Consider the following 17770-nt stretch of genomic DNA (forward strand, 5'->3'; position numbering starts at 1 on the left):
TCCTGGTGATTGCAGGTATCTACAAAGAGTAGTATCTATAGGATGGCCATTAATAATACACGTGTTATGTATCCTGGTGATTGCAGGCATCTACAAGAGTAGTATCTATAGGATGGCCATTAATAATACACGTGTTATGTATCCTGTGGATGCAGGTATCTACAAGAGTAGTATCTATAGAATGGCCATTATTAATACATGTGTTATGTATCCTGGTGATTACAGGCATCTACAAGAGTAGTATCTATAGGATGGCCATAAATAATACACGTGTTATGTATCCTGGTGATTGCAGGCATCTATAAGAGTAGTATGTATAGGATGGCCATTATTAATACACGTTATTTATCCTGGTGATTGTAGGTATCTATGAGTAGTATCTATAGAATGGCCATTATTAATACAATTATGTATCCTGGTGATTGTAGGCATCTATAAGAGTAGTATCTATAGGATGGCCATTATTAATACACGTGTTATGTATCCTAGTGATTGCAGGTATCTACAAGAGTAGTATCTATAGGATGGCCATTATTAATACACGTGTTATGTATCCTGGTGATTGTAGGTATCTATAAGTAGTATCTATAGACTGGCCATTATTAATACACGTGTTATGTATCCTGGTGATTGTAGGCATCTATGAGAGTATTATCTAGAGGATGGCCATTATTAATACACTTGTTATGTATCCTGGTGATTGTAGGCATCTATAGGATGGCCATTATTAATACACGTGTTATGTATCCTGGTGATTGCAGGTATCTACAAAGAGTAGTATCTATAGGATGGCCATTAATAATACACGTGTTATGTATCCTGGTGATTGCAGGCATCTACAAGAGTAGTATCTATAGGATGGCCATTAATAATACACGTGTTATGTATCCTGGTGATTGCAGGCATCTACAAGAGTAGTATCTATAGGATGGCCATTAATAATACACGTGTTATGTATCCTGGTGATTGCAGGCATCTATAAGAGTAGTATGTATAGGATGGCCATTATTAATACACGTGTTATGTATCCTGGTGATTGCAGGTATCTACAAGAGTAGTATCTATAGGATGGCCATTAATAATACACGTGTTATGTATCCTGGTGATTGCAGGCATCTACAAGGGTAGTATCTATAGGATGGCCATTAATAATACAATTGTTATGTATCCTGGTGATTGCAGGTATCTACAATAGTATCTAGAGGATGGCTATTATTAATACACGTGTTATGTATCCTGGTGATTGTAGGCATCTATAAGAGTAGTATCTATAGGATGGCCATTATTAATATATGTGTTATGTATCCTGGTTATTGTAGGCATCTATAAGAGTAGTATTTAGAGGATGGCCATTATTAATACACGTTATGTATCCTGGTGATTACAGGTATCTACAAAGAGTAGTATCTAGAGGATGGCCATTATTAATACATGTGTTATGTATCCTGGTGATTGTAGGCATCTTTAAGAGTAGTATCTAGAGGATGGCCATTATTAATACAAGTGTTATGTATCCTGGTGATTGCAGGTATCTATGAGTAATATCTATAGGATGGCCATTATTAATACAGGTATCGAACTAACCAAGGCAGCCATATATAACAGTTTCAATGATGGTAATGCACAAAGCCATTATCTATATGGAAATTATTGATTGTAGATATTTTATCGTGATCATTCACTTGTGATATCAAGTGGATGTGACAGAGATGTAGAGAGATAGAGAACACATCAGAAAGTTTGTTTTGTTTAATAACACCACTAGAGCACATTGAATTTTTAAAAATATTTGGTAATTCTGATAGGCTTAGAGAAAACCCACAACATTTTTCCATTAGCAACAAGGGATCATTTATATGCACTTTTCCCACTCATCTCTCATGCATCGAGCTGTATCCTCAATCCTGTCCAATGTTTGTTTTTAACTCATCGTAACCAGTACACAGCGACTGGTATATCGGAGGCTGTGCTAACTTTCTGTGTTGTTGGACAGTGCATATAAAACATCCCCATTGGCAAGAATAGCCTACAAGGGTTTTACCATGCGGAAATAAAATCTTGGAGATGTTTTATCAGGGCATAAATTAAAAACTGGAAAATATTCATAGGGTACTCTAATATAATAAAAAAAAGTGTAAATAAGGATGGCAACATTTAAATATCATGGGGATGGGCCGTTAATAATTTGCCTTTTAGTGGGGAATATACACTAAAACATTGATTTCATAGTGCCTCCGTTTGGGCTGATGTAGTATTCACATATATGATTATATCTCAGAGACAGACAGACAGACAGAGAAGTAAATTATGAATGAATGGTATATATATATATATATGGTATATATATTAGGTGACATAAAACCAACTATTTCCTCGTAACATGATTGTTTATTTTAGACAGGTGACAAGCAATGTACACACATCAATTGTACAACAGTAATTGAAATTAAACTTGTAATCTACACATATTGCACATCAGTGGATATGCACAAAATCTTAATATAGAGACCTGTTTCAATTTTATTTTCCAGGTTCAATAGCCAATATCAATATTTCAAACAAGACCTCTTCAAAATACAAAATTGAATGTGCCCTTTTTGTTTGGCTGATAATATCACAGATTAAATACTTTTACTGCCACCCCTCCCCCCATTATTTTATTTTTACGTGGTGTGTTATTCTTCATCAGAACAACATCCCACCCTGCCATGTAGGACGACTGGTGGGAAACGAGTTTCTGCTTCGGTATCCATGTCTACATGTAACATCAAATGGATAATGTGTTTCAAGGTTATGTGGATAAATATGGCTGGATTCCCAATAAAAGTTACTGCTGTTTTTAGTTAACACTATTATAAGAACCCCCTAAAGACATAGCCTCTATATTTTTAATTTTTAAAATCTATATGGCCGTAAATAATCTGGGTATTAACACAGTGCCATGCTATTATGTACCATAAAATGTTTATATATTACTGACTTGAAGTAAACTCATATTGAACAAAGTAAAATTAATGATTGCATCAGATCTGAAAAGTTTCAGTTATTAAACAAAGATGATTTTGAGAAGAAAAAATTAGAGAAGGAAGACAAAAAAGAGAGCACATGAACATTGTAATACCCCTCAAATCATTTCATTATTGCACTGCTCATTTTTCACTGGGGACGTAATAAATAGTTCCTATCCTTATTTCATCTATTTTTATTACAACACTATAATGAACAACTAGGTAATTGAAGTGCAGCTATACACGCATGCTTTCTGCAAACTCTCATAACACTATTACAATATGTATTGATTGCAGCATATGCAACAGAACTTTATATTTACTGCCAAGCTCTGGCAAGTACTGGGTTCGTATCTCATTACCGGCTCAACCCACATTGAGTGCCCAGCTCCTCAGCAGGTGTGTAATGCCACTACACCGACTTCTCTCTCACTAACCACCAACAGGTTCAAGACAGACAGTCGAGACAGCAGGTGTGTGCACTAAACCATTACTGGATAAAAGCACAAAAAATAACTTAAAAATGAAACAATCAAAATAATTGTTGTTTAGTTTCATGTTGCTATATGATGTAACATGAAACAGGGTGAATATATATATATATATATAGATAGATAGATAGATAGATAGATAGATAGATATAGATACATACATATACATATACATAGATACATATACATATATACTAGTGGAAAAAAGTAACTGTGTAACCTAAAAAATCGGATGAAAATAAAACCGCTCAATATTTTAGCCTGATGTTTTGTACATGTTACCAGTAAACGCACCACCACACAATAGCTGGGTCAATGCCGTATTTGCACGTGCAGTTTTGCTTCTGGGACATTAACATGTTTTTCCCATTTTTTTCTCCCAACATTTCAACTGTCAGGTCATTGCATGCCAACCGGGGGTACAGAAAAGCAGGTTATTTCTGTTGAAAATTGTAGCAGAGCAATGCCCAGGCTAAACGAAAATGACCGCCTTCGCGCAATTGGCATGATCCAGGCTGGTATGCGCCATCGCGCTGTCGCTACGCAATTTGGTGTACACATAAACAGTATTCAGGCTTTGTGGAGACGTTATCAACATGTTGGTAATGTCAGAGACCAACAACGTGCAGGCCGTCCACGCGTGATGTCACGACAGCAGGACAACCACATCAGACTCGTGCACCTCAGGAATCGATTCCAAACGGCAAGTCTGACAGCGCGGACCATTCCTGGATTGCGTGCCATTAATCCCAGAACTGTACGGAATCGATTACGTGAACATGGTATCCGTCCGCGACGCCCGGCTGTCCGTTCAGTTTTGCTAAGACGTCATCGTGTAGCACGTTTGGCTTGGTGTAGAAGACACTTGCACTTTAATCGCCGTGACTGGGCGGGTATACTGTTTACGGACGAGTCCAGGTTTCACTTGGACAGCAGTGACGGCCGTTCAAGAGTGTATCGTCGTGTTGGAGAACGTTTTAGTGACGCCTGTGTTGTGGAGCGACGTGCATTTGGCGGAGGCAGTGTCATGGTTTGGGGTGGCATCACGTCAACTGGACGAACACCTCTTGTGGTCATCGATGGCAATTTGAACGCTGTACGCTACCGTGACGACATTATTCAGGCTCACGTCATCCCATTTGTGCAAGGACAGCAACGTCACATCACGCTTCAGCATGACAATGCTAGACCTCACGTCGCCCGGGTGGTAATGGATTTTCTAGCACAGCAGAACATCGATGTGTTGCAGTGGCCTGCGGTCTCACCCGATCTTGCACCAATCGAGCACGTCTGGGATGAGATGCAACGTCGTGTACGTGCACTGCCTAACCAGCCGCTGACGTTGAGAGCGCTTGGTCAGACGTTAGTACAGATCTGGAACGGCATTCCCCAGGCATTCTTCAACAATTTGGTAGGCTCTATGAGGCGACGGTGCCAGGCCTGCATCGACGCAAACGGTGGCTATACGCGCTATTAACTTTGTGAACTGTTTTTTTTACCCCACATGTCTTTCATCCCCAATACCGATGAAATGACGGATGCTGTGACATTTTAAATGAATTGACGTTTTGCTTAATTGCCTAATAAATAATGCTATATGATAATTTTATCGTTTTATGTCTTGAAATTATGTTTTTATCAACATGATAACCATACACAGTTACTTTTTTCCACTAGTATACATAGATATACATATGTATCTATATGTATGTGTATGTATGTGTGTGTGTATGTGTGTGTGTATGTGTGTGTATGTATGTGTATCTATGTGTGTGTGTATGTATGTGTGTATGTATGTGTATCTATGTGTGTGTGTATGTATGTGTATCTATGTGTGTGTGTATGTATGTGTATCTATGTGTGTGTGTATGTATGTGTATCTATGTGCGTGTGTGTGTATGTATGTATGTGTATCTATGTGTGTGTGTATGTATGTATGTGTATCTATGTGTGTGTGTATGTATGTATGTGTATCTATGTGTGTGTGTATGTATGTGTATCTGTATGTGTGTATGTATGTGTATCTGTATGTATGTGTATCTGTATGTGTGTATGTATGTGTATCTGTATGTGTGTATGTATATGTATGTATGTATATGTATGTATGTGTATATGTATGTATGTGTATATGTATGTGTATATGTATGTATGTATGTATGTATGTATGTATATACGTATGTATGTATGTATATATGTAATATACATATATGTATATATGTATATATATATATATATGTATATATGTATATATATATATATATATATATATATATATAACATACAGTAGTGCCAATTTTTCAGCGAAACCATAACAATAAAATGTCTTTAAAACAAGACTGATATCCTAGATGATTTGTTTAAAAATATACAACAGGTAGATGTCTTTAGCAGAAATGTGAAATTTGGGGACACAATAACAAACAGCTCACAAAACAGTCTTCAATATGGGCTGTTCGAGAAATGATTACAAATGGGAGAGTTGAGGCATTGCAATAATTATTTTATTCATGATGTGCTAGAGCAAATCCTCAGATTCAGGCAAATACGATAGATATTCTGGTGAAATGACCTGGCCTGAAACCTTTTCATGTATTTCCAACATTCTACGCCCAATATAAGTTGTAATCCTTATAGAACTGTGCAGTGATTCGTTTACAAACCTATATAGCTGTTTAGAAGCAATGTGAATAAATGTAAATATGAATAAATGTTGTTGTCCACGTTGAGGCGTTTTCGTTTAATTGGCTAACAAACAGTCTGCACCCCCACCCCACCAAAAATTAAAAACTCTAGTTAGGACATTATGCCCGATGGAGAAAAAAAAATTCTTTACATAATAGATTTAAATTAAATTATAATTTGTGGGTTGTGAGAATACAAACAAACATCTACCCCCTGCCCCTGTGATTAATTCAGGAACAGCCCTAACATAAAAACGGGTACAATCTGACCACAATAAATTACTATATAATACATGATGTACAAGCAAATTATCACACAATTTTTCCTTCTGCTTTCCTTTATAACTCTGGATGTTACACAAGCAATGAAAAAACTCAGTTTAGTGAATTAAAAAATAAAATGACGAAACCTTTTTTCTGGGCATAATAATTAAAACTAAGACAATCACGTACCCTGAACCTGTGATGGAACTAAAGAAAGATGATAATGTTACAAGATTTACTCTTGTCTGTGTGCCTACCTGTAACATCCCCCAACTTTACAAGATTTACTCTTGTCTGTGTGCCTACCTGTAACATCCCCCAACTTTACAAGATTTACTCTTGTCTGTGTGCCTACCTGTAACATCCCCCAACTTTACAAGATTTACTCTTGTCTGTGTGCCTACCTGTAACATCCCCCAACTTTACAAGATTTACTCTTGTCTGTGTGCCTAGTCTGCCTACCTGTAACATCCCCCAACTTTACAAGATTTACTCTTGTCTGTGTGCCTACCTGTAACATCCCCCAACTTTACAAGATTTACTCTTGTCTGTGTGCCTACCTGTAACATCCCCCAACTTTACAAGATTTACTCTTGTCTGTGTGCCTACCTGTAACATCCCCCAACTTTACAAGATTTACTCTTGTCTGTGTGCCTAGTCTGCCTACCTGTAACATCCCCCAACTTTACAAGATTTACTCTTGTCTGTGTGCCTACCTGTAACATCCCCCAACTTTACAAGATTTACTCTTGTCTGTGTGCCTAGTCTGCCTACCTGTAACATCCCCCAACTTTACAAGATTTACTCTTGTCTGTGTGCCTAGTCTGCCTACCTGTAACATCCCCCAACTTTACAAGATTTACTCGTCTGTGTGCCTACCTGTAACATCCCCCAACTTTACAAGATTTACTCTTGTCTGTGTGCCTACCTGTAACATCCCCCAACTTTACAAGATTTACTCTTGTCTGTGTGCCTAGTCTGCCTACCTGTAACATCCCCCAACTTTACAAGATTTACTCTTGTCTGTGTGCCTAGTCTGCCTACCTGTAACATCCCCCAACTTTACAAGATTTACTCTTGTCTGTGTGCCTAGTCTGCCTACCTGTAACACTTTCCCCCAACTTTACAAGATTTACTCTTGTCTGTGTGCCTACCTGTAACATCCCCCAACTTTACAAGATTTACTCTTGTCTGTGTGCCTACCTGTAACATCCCCCAACTTTACAAGATTTACTCTTGTCTGTGTGCCTAGTCTGCCTACCTGTAACATCCCCCAACTTTACAAGATTTACTCTTGTCTGTGTGCCTAGTCTGCCTACCTGTAACATCCCCAACTTTACAAGAGCATTTAGATATGCAAATATACTATTTTTTATATATATTTTTTTAAACCTCCAAAATCACATGCCATTTGTAGGTCTTTTGCCATGGCTCATTCACTTGGAACTGTCTGGCCTTTTACACATTGAAATATCAATCTGATATGCCAAATAAAGAGATAATGCTACACGAGTGGCCATTACATACCAGTTACTTTACAGTAAGTTGTTTCCAAATGTATCTAATGAGAGAAAGTGAGTTGGACACATGTTAACAAGATGTAAATAAGTGGTATCTAATGAGAGAAAGCGAGTTGAATATGTTTTTAACAAGATGTAAATAAATGGTATCTAATGGACACAAGTGTATTATTTCTGTTACATATCCTCAAGAACTGGGTTTAAATGAAATTCAAGTGTTTTTTCCAACTAAAACCTACTGACTATGTTAACTCTTACAGTCAACTTGCATGTCACAGAGCAGTCAGTTTTAGGTTAACTTGCATGTCCCAGAGCAGTCAGTTTCAGGTTAACTTGCATGTCACAGAGCAGTCAGTTTTGTTTGTGCTCATTTCATTGGATTGTATGACTTTGGCAGTAAGGTTCTCACTGTGTAACAGCCAATTACATATCAAATCAATATCGCATGTATGTTAGAGATCACAGTACCATACAAACAAAACCCTCACAATATGTCAAAACTTATGAATTTCTGACCAAATTGCTGTTTTGGGGGTGGGGGGTGGGGTGGGGGGGTGTGGGGTCTGGCTTAAATGTAAACATTAACAGGTGCAAATACCATTATGTTTCACTGATCTAGGACTAATAGTGTGTGCGAAACAGAGCTAAACATGAAAACTCAATAGTACAAAACCCAACCCAAAAACCACCTGCTAGTTGCCGTCAGAAAAGAAACACCATCTGACTTTGTTGAAGTAAGACAATGTAAGAATCATTTATATGCAGTGATGTGGGATATATAAAAAGTAGACTTTAGTTGATGAACATTTTGATCTGAGAATGAGGCATGTTATTCCTATCACTCAGTTTAGTTTATATCCAACATAACAGTTAATTGAAAACATACTTTAAAATTTTATATTTTACCAGATGTCACAATAAAGATATTGCATACATGTGTTAAATAGAAGGTAACAAAATAAGCTACAGATTATAGGTTTCAATAAAAAAAATGTATATTTGAAATTGTTATTTTGTCGTTGAATTCACTGATGTGGTACTTTACTGATAAAGGCTTGTTACACTGCTAACAAAATACACGTGGGAATAAATACAGATCTCACCATATAAGGGGAGCCATCACTCCCTTGAGACTAGTTCAAGAAGAGTATTTTTAGCTCCCCTTAGCACGTGTATTTTTATGGTATCAATATGGTAATATCTTAACCAGCTCCCCATACTTTAAGTTATGGGAGTAATCAATCACTCCCCTCAGTTTTATTCACATCGAGGTCTATAAATATGATTACCCCACTATTTGGATCACGATTAAAATTTGCAACATATGAGCTGTATCCATCTTGCACACGCAGATATGAGAAACTGAGGCATACATCAAATCAACACAAACATGTCTCTTACTGACCGAGTGATGTTATTAAAGCTGCAGTCTGGTGTATGTTTTTATTAGTTAACCATTCAGAACAGACCCTCAACACTAATGTTTTAACACTCGCAATGTCACACTAAAATGTATTATTCTCCATTTTAATCCCTACAGGTGGGATGCTATTTTACTGGTTTGTGCCTTGTTAAAATAACTCCAGTAGTGACATATCACAATAGTGATTTGCGACAAATCAATTCCACAATATGAGAACTGACAATGTAATATACCATCACAAGTTAGCATACATACATACACACACACCACACATGGATGTGTCACACCCAAACACACACACCACCATTACACAATCTGTATCCACACCTGCTACCAATACAATACAAGTTGAGAATGACCCCACAATGAATCCTTAACACAAACATTCAGACAGTAACTCGAATACATGTAGTGGTACATACAGGGTTTCTGCCAGACAGTAACTCCAATACACGTAGTGGTACATACAGTGTTTCTGCCAGACAGTAACTCCAATACACGTAGTGGTACATACAGTGTTTCTACCAGACAGTAACTCCAATACACGTAGTGGTACATACAGGGTTTCTGCCAGACAGTAACTCCAATACACGTAGTGGTACATACAGGGTTTCTGCCAGACAGTAACTCCAATACACGTAGTGGTACATACAGAACTCGATACACGTAGTGGTACATACAGGGTTTCTGCCAGACAGTAACTCCAATACACGTAGTGGTACATACAGGGTTTCTGCCAGACAGTAACTCCAATACACGTAGTGGTACATACAGGGTTTCTACCAGACAGTAACTCCAATACACGTAGTGGTACATACAGGGTTTCTGCCAGACAGTAACTCCAATACACGTAGTGGTACATACAGGGTTTCTGCCAGACAGTAACTCCAATACACGTAGTGGTAAATACAGAACTCGATACACGTAGTGGTACATACAGGGTTTCTGCCAGACAGTAACTCCAATACACGTAGTGGTACATACAGGGTTTCTGCCAGACAGTAACTCCAATACACGTAGTGGTACATACAGGGTTTCTACCAGACAGTAACTCCAATACACGTAGTGGTACATACAGGGTTTCTGCCAGACAGTAACTCCAATACACATAGTGGTACATACAGTGTTTCTGCCAGACAGTAACTCCAATACACGTAGTGGTACATACAGTGTTTCTGCCAGACAGTAACTCGATACACGTAGTGGTACATACAGGGTTTCTGCCAGACAGTAACTCGATACACGTAGTGGTACATACAGTGTTTCTGCCAGACAGTAACTCCAATACACGTAGTGGTACATACAGTGTTTCTGCCAGACAGTAACTCCAATACACGTAGTGGTACATACAGTGTTTCTGCCAGACAGTAACTCCAATACACCTAGTGGTACACACAGGGTTTCAAATTACATACCCTAAAATCTGGGAAATTAAGAGATATATTTTGTTAATTTTTAGACAGATGACAGAAAGACAACCGCTATTTGAAACTGGTCTATGTGCTTGAAATGCTTTGTCCAATTTCTAAACATTTCTTACCCATAACCACTTAGTACAGCACTGATGGTTTATTTAGTATTTATTACGTACCCTCAAATTATTTTACTACACTAAGCAAGCACACTGTACATTCATATACTCATACTGGCATTATAGCATGCAAGCTTAGGAATTGGCACATTTCAACATCAGTTAAAACATGAATCATGACACACACGCATCTCGTTACAAGACAACTGCACACATGTTAGCAAGTCAAAAGCTGGTTAATGAAGACAAGTCCAAGCCAGTCTGGAATCATCGACTGGAATTCCACGTCAAGTCCTGTGTCCTGCTTCAAGTCCAAGCCAGTCTGGGATCATCGACTGGAATTCCACGTCAAGTCCTGTGTCCTGCTTCAAGTCCAAGCCAGTCTGGAATCATTGGATGGAATTCCACGTCAAGTCCTGTGTCCTGCTTCAAGTCCAAGCCAGTCTGGGATCATCGACTGGAATTCCACGTCAAGTCCTGTGTCCTGCTTCAAGTCCAAGCCAGTCTGGGATCATCGACTGGAATTCCATGTCAAGTCCTGTGTCCTGCTTCAAGTCGAGTCAGATTAACAATACAATATGGAATACACAATGTATAACAAATTAATCAATGACTTTTTAATTATGTTTATTTGTCCTAAGAGTCATATGGGTTTGTGCACTACAGTAACTTATGATAAGAACTGCTGTGGTTTGGGTGTGCGAATGATTAGTGTGGAGTCTAGGTCTTCAACATCAGCACATGCAAACAAAAACACACGCACGCACATACACAAACAATTCAACAAAAACAATGACAAACACACATCTCGGCACTTGTAAGCATATCACACTAGACGACATAAGTATGATCACTGACACATGTTCAGACAACCCAACATTAGTATAACCACGCACTCGCACACATTTTCAAATTCAAGTCTCATACATTTCTACGCATCATAGACACTTGTGTTGACATCATCTTCACTAACACACATCCAGACAACCCAACATTAGTATAACCACACACTAACACACATCCAGACAACCCAACATTAGTATAACCACACACTCACACACATCACAACATTCAACTCAATCTCAATAGCTGAAGCATGACAACTACGAATCGTGGGTGACAACAATCCCACCCACCAAAACCTGCAGCCAGCATTCACTGATTCCATCAGAATGAAGATGAGTGTATTTCATAATGAGTTCACCAGTGTGTCAATTCAAGACACACAACGGTATGTTTTGTCACACGTCATTTGGTTAATAATAAAAACTTCAATGTGGCTGTTGAATACCAAAGACAATTTGGCAAAGCGCTACCATATTTGTTCACTGAGAATCACCTGCGTCTGTTGTATGCAAGATGAGAAGTGGTGCTGTAGCTTCGTTCTGTGGAATGGTGGAGAGTTTAACAAGAGGACGATCATCTTGTGTTCCTTGTCAGGTGACAATGTTTCACTGAGAATGGCACAACAAACATGACACGTGTTGACAGCGAATACATACGAATCTCTCACTCATAGAATAATACAACACTGGTTTGTCTTTTTGGCCTAGAAAAGAAAGAAAAACAAGTTGAAGCTATGCACACAAGCATTCACATTTACTGTTGCCCCTTTACGAAATGGATCTCTGATGGAAATGCAATACCCAGGGTTTAAACTGTTACTTGAATTTGATAAATATACCATTATTATACTGCCAAAAAAAGAAATCTGAAAAATAAAAAATACCATTCATTAATGATCGGTAATATTTTATTATATGTAATTTGGCTATCTGAAACTTTAATATGCCTAGATTTTCTGACAGACTGCTAATGTTTTGGGATCAGCTAAAACCCTGAATATCCACTGAATCAAAATACATAATTAGGCAATCAATGTTAAAATATGGTCGACTGTAGTGTTTAATAATCAATTCAAATTATTACCATTATTATTTCACAGATCATGGAACAAGGTAAAAGTGCCTCATCGGGTTCAGTTTTTTCCATCGTATCATTCCCACATTTCAAATGCTGTTACCCAGCCAGCACCAAGTAGAGAGTTGCAACATTACTGTGTTTAAAGGACAGCACCAAGTAGAGAGTTGCAACATTACTGTGTTTAAAGGACAGCACCAAGTAGAAAGTTGCAACATTACTGTGTTTAAAGGACAGCACCAAGTAGAGAGTTGCAACATTACTGTGTTTAAAGGACAGCACCAAGTAGAGAGTTGCAACATTACTGTGTTTAAAGGACAGCACCAAGTAGAGAGTTGCAACATTACTGTGTTTAAAGGACAGCACCAAGTAGAGAGTTGCAACATTACTGTGTTTAAAGGACAGCACCAAGTAGAGAGTTGCAACATTACTGTGTTTAAAGGACAGCACCAAGTAGAAAGTTGCAACATTACTGTGTTTAAAGGACAGTCCCGAGTTGTAAGATCACTACAGCTAGCTGAGCCTTTGTGATGACTAACATTATATATCAAAGATAGTTTCCTCTTTTCAACATCAGTGTCGGTATGAACAAGGTGTTTGTTGTTATCGTAATGTTTGTAGAGATATTTTCCTCTTTTCAACATCAGTGTCGGTATGAACAAGGTGTTTGTTGTTATCGTAATGTTTGTAGAGATATTTTCAACATCAGTGCTGGTATAAACAAGGTGTTTGTTGTTATCGTAATGTTTGTAGAGATATTTTCCTCTTTTCAACATAGTGCTGGTATAAACAAGGTGTTTGTTGTTATCGTAATGTTTGTAGAGATATTTTCCTCTTTTCAACATCAGTGTCGGTATGAACAAGGTGTTTGTTGTTATCGTAATGTTTGTAGAGATACTTTCCTCTTTTCAACATCAGTGCTGGTATAAACGAGGTGTTTGTTGTTATCGTAATGTTTGTAGAGATACTTTCCTCTTTTCAACATCAGTGCTGGTATAAACGAGGTGTTTGTTGTTATCGTAATGTTTGTAGAGATACTTTCCTCTTTTCAACATCAGTGCTGGTATAAACGAGGTGTTTGTTGTTATCGTAATGTTTGTAGAGATATTTTCCTCTTTTCAACATCAGTGCTGGTATAAACGAGGTGTTTGTTGTTATCGTAATGTTTGTAGAGATACTTTCCTCTTTTCAACATCAGTGTCGGTATAAACAAGGTGTTTGTTGTTTTCGTAATGTTTGTAGAGATACTTTCCTCTTTTCAACATCAGTGCTGGTATAAACAAGGTGTTTGTTGTTATCGTAATGTTTGTAGAGATATTTTCAACATCAGTGCTGGTATAAACAAGGTGTTTGTTGTTATCGTAATGTTTGTAGAGATATTTTCAACATCAGTGTAGAGATATTTTCAACATCAGTGGTATAAACAAGGTGTTTGTTGTATAAACAAGGTGGTATTGTTGTTATCGTAATGTTTGTAGAGATACTTTCCTCTTTTCAACATCAGTGCTGGTATAAACAAGGTGTTTGTTGTTATCGTAATGTTTGTAGAGATATTTTCAACATCAGTGCTGGTATAAACAAGGTGTTTGTTGTTATCGTAATGTTTGTAGAGATATTTTCAACATCAGTGCTGGTATAAACAAGGTGTTTGTTGTTTTCGTAATGTTTGTAGAAATACTTTCCTCTTTTCAACATCAGTGCTGGTATAAACAAGGTGTTTGTTGTTATCGTAATGTTTGTAGAGATATTTTCCTCTTTTCAACATCAGTGCTGGTATAAACGAGGTGTTTGTTGTTATCGTAATGTTTGTAGAGATACTTTCCTCTTTTCAACATCAGTGCTGGTATAAACAAGGTGTTTGTTGTTATCGTAATGTTTGTAGAGATATTTTCAACATCAGTGCTGGTATAAACAAGGTGTTTGTTGTTATCGTAATGTTTGTAGAGATATTTTCAACATCAGCGCTGGTATAAACAAGGTGTTTGTTGTTATCGTAATGTTTGTAGAGATATTTTCCTCTTTTCAACATCAGTGCTGGTATAAACGAGGTATTTGTTGTTATCGTAATGTTTGTAGAGATATTTTCCTCTTTTCAACATCAGTGCTGGTATAAACAAGGTGTTTGTTGTTATCGTAATGTTTGTAGAGATATTTTCAACATCAGTGCTGGTATAAACAAGGTGTTTGTTGTTATCGTAATGTTTGTAGAGATATTTTCAACATCAGTGCTGGTATAAACAAGGTGTTTGTTGTTATCGTAATGTTTGTAGTAGCTCAAACAGAATTTCACATAATATTTTTTTCTGTATGAAAAAATATATATTACAAAGTAAAATGAACAATCGCTGCTATAAACATTAGCAAAGGACTGCAAACACGTTGGATATACAGACAATGGCATTCTAAACAAGAAAATATGATTTAACATGTGATAACACCAATAAAAGTGAAGAACCGCAAGTGAAAAACTTACTGTTTTATAGAAAGCTTTCGACTGTGTGCTCAACCCCTCCGATTTGTCAACCAAATCATCAAGTTTTTCTCCACGGTCTAACACAGCTTCAATTGTGTCATGCTGAAACCAATCAAACAAATATTTTTACTTACTGCAGGCAACATTATAATTATATTCTATTTTTATTACAGATCAAATGGTTTAACATTGGTTTAACCAACAGGTTTTCAAAAGTGGCACCATTGTTTTGCCTTCGTACACCATAAGACCGGCCTTGGTGGCGTCGTGGCAGGCCATCGGTCTACAGGCTGGTAGGTACTGGGTTCGGATCCCAGTCGAGGCATGGAATTTTTAATCCAGATACCGACTCCAAACCCTGAGTGAGTGCTCCGCAAGGCTCAATGGGTAGGTGTAAACCACTTGCACCGACCAGTGATCCATAACTGGTTCAACAAAGGCCATGGTTTGTGCTATCCTGCCTGTGGGAAGCACAAATAAAAGATCCCTTGCTGCCTGTCGTAAAAGATTAGCGTATGTGGTGACAGCGGGTTTCCTCTAAACAAATCTGTGTGGCCCTTAGCCATATGTCTGACGCCATATAACCGTAAATAAAATGTGTTGAGTGCATCGTTAAATAAAACACTTCTTTCTTTCATATATAACATACAAATATAACATATCTAACCTTTTTTTATTATTATACTAAAATGTAATAGTTAAAAAAAAGAGGTTTGATTGGGGGGCCATGGCTCCCGTGCCCCAACACCCTGTCTACACCACTGGACAGGAGACGATGGAAACCAGTCAAAATGTTCTCGAGCACTCGTCCCCCTGAAAGCACTGCAGAAATTGGTTCTATTCAAATTAAAATCTTAATATTTCAGTGATCATTTGACTGAATTAAATGCTATAAAGTGCACATAGCACTAGAAAGGTTATTATTTGTTTCATTGTGGTTTTGAATTTAATTACCGTATTTTCCCATGTATTATGCGCACCGGTGTATAATGCGCACCCCCCACTTTGAACGTTTATTCCAAGAAAAAAAACATGACCCACGATATAATGCGCACCATTTTTTTAAACCACAAAATCGACAGTGAATGCAAGATGTACCACTTTCCCCGTCAGAAAAATTAACGAAAACTTTGGAAAAGCGAAAGAAGCGGTATATTCAAGAAACCAAGAAACAAAACTCAAGTTAGGTATTTGAGTACATAGACCTACATGTCACATTAAACACAGGCTAGTACTTGTGTACTTACATGTTACAGACTCACACGTGCATAAATCAAAACAAAGTTATATACCCCATACACTGTAAATGACTAATAAATATATGAAAACAAAAATATAGCATATTACATTTCGTTCTCGTGGCTAACGTGAATGCCAGAGATTTCTAAATTTATAATAGTGTGGTATATTTCCGGTTTGCCGGAAATGGCCGAATTAAATCTCATGGAAATTAAAAATATTTACGGTCCAGTTTTGTCATTTTTGTGCACTTTTTGGCGAGGTATGGATACTTTTGTAGATTTATTTTGCATTTATTACAACCATCACAAGTGAAAAGCGATTTTTAAGAGGGTTTTGGCGTTTCGTTGTAATGAACACTGTCAATAACCTGTAAAGTACCGTAAACTACCGATCGGCGATTTTTCATGGGTGATCGCTGGACATTTTTCAAAGATATTTTTTCTATTGCTATGTATAGTGCGCACCCCCATTTTTAACCTGTATTTTCTGGGAAAAAAAGTGCGCATAATACATGGGAAAATACGGTAATGCAGAGCTTTAATGTCATCATTGCAGTAAGAATGTTAGTTTGCAGGTAGTCATGAATAGGTGCACATTTTGCAGATAGTTAATTTTTTCGAACACTGACTAGTAAAGATGATATTAAATACAGTGTATCAAAAACAATTATCCTTCTACCACATTTCCCTTATTCATGAGTCAGGGGAGATAACTGAAGTCACAATGAAAGAAATACAGTTGAATCCCATTGGCAGATTGGCTTGAACCCCATCGGTAGTTCAACCTAACCATTCAGTCAACAACATTTAAGTGTAACTCGGGACTGCGTTTTTGGTTCTAGTGCTGCAGTGAATGCAACCTTCCAAGTTTGACCCAACAAGATTCTACTGTATTTGCAAATTAAACAGCGAAAGAAGTATTTGTTTCTTGACAGACCATGTTGGAAATGCTGCTACACACACCTTTATATCAATATACACCACACATACATATAACAATCATACTTTTTGACAGAGACCACCACTAGAGCACAATGATTATAAACCATTGGCTATTATTGGATGTCAAACATTTGGGAATTCTGACAAGTGGTCTTCAGAGGAAACCTACCACATTTTTCCATTACCACAAATGGATCTTTTATATGGATTTTCCCCACAGGACAGCACATACCACAGCCTTTGATAAGTCTACTGAGGTGATCCATCTTACACCCC

At 37.5% G+C, this 17770-nt stretch overlaps 1 protein-coding gene across 2 annotated transcripts in view; it reads right to left on the minus strand.

Annotated features, from left to right (window-relative positions):
• Positions 1 to 2373: 2373 nt before the first annotated feature.
• Positions 2374 to 17770, minus strand: part of LOC121382794 (synaptobrevin homolog YKT6-like) — a 44900-nt gene continuing 29503 nt past the window's right edge. Inside the window, exons 7-9 of one of the 2 annotated variants that reach the window (XR_005959219.1) lie at positions 15312 to 15413; positions 12258 to 12467; positions 2374 to 3501 (exon numbers count right to left, since the gene is read on the minus strand). Coding sequence is in view for 1 of the 2 variants with exons in the window: in XM_041512406.1 (XP_041368340.1) it covers positions 12432 to 12467; positions 15312 to 15413 (138 nt within the window). In the remaining variant the exon portion in view is untranslated. Of the gene's footprint in view, positions 3502 to 9393; positions 12468 to 15311; positions 15414 to 17770 lie in introns of those variants that run through there. The other variant, XM_041512406.1, reaches the window with a different exon arrangement.

Source organism: Gigantopelta aegis, chromosome 10 (assembly GCF_016097555.1).
Source record: "Gigantopelta aegis isolate Gae_Host chromosome 10, Gae_host_genome, whole genome shotgun sequence".
Classification (NCBI taxonomy): domain Eukaryota; kingdom Metazoa; phylum Mollusca; class Gastropoda; order Neomphalida; family Peltospiridae; genus Gigantopelta; species Gigantopelta aegis.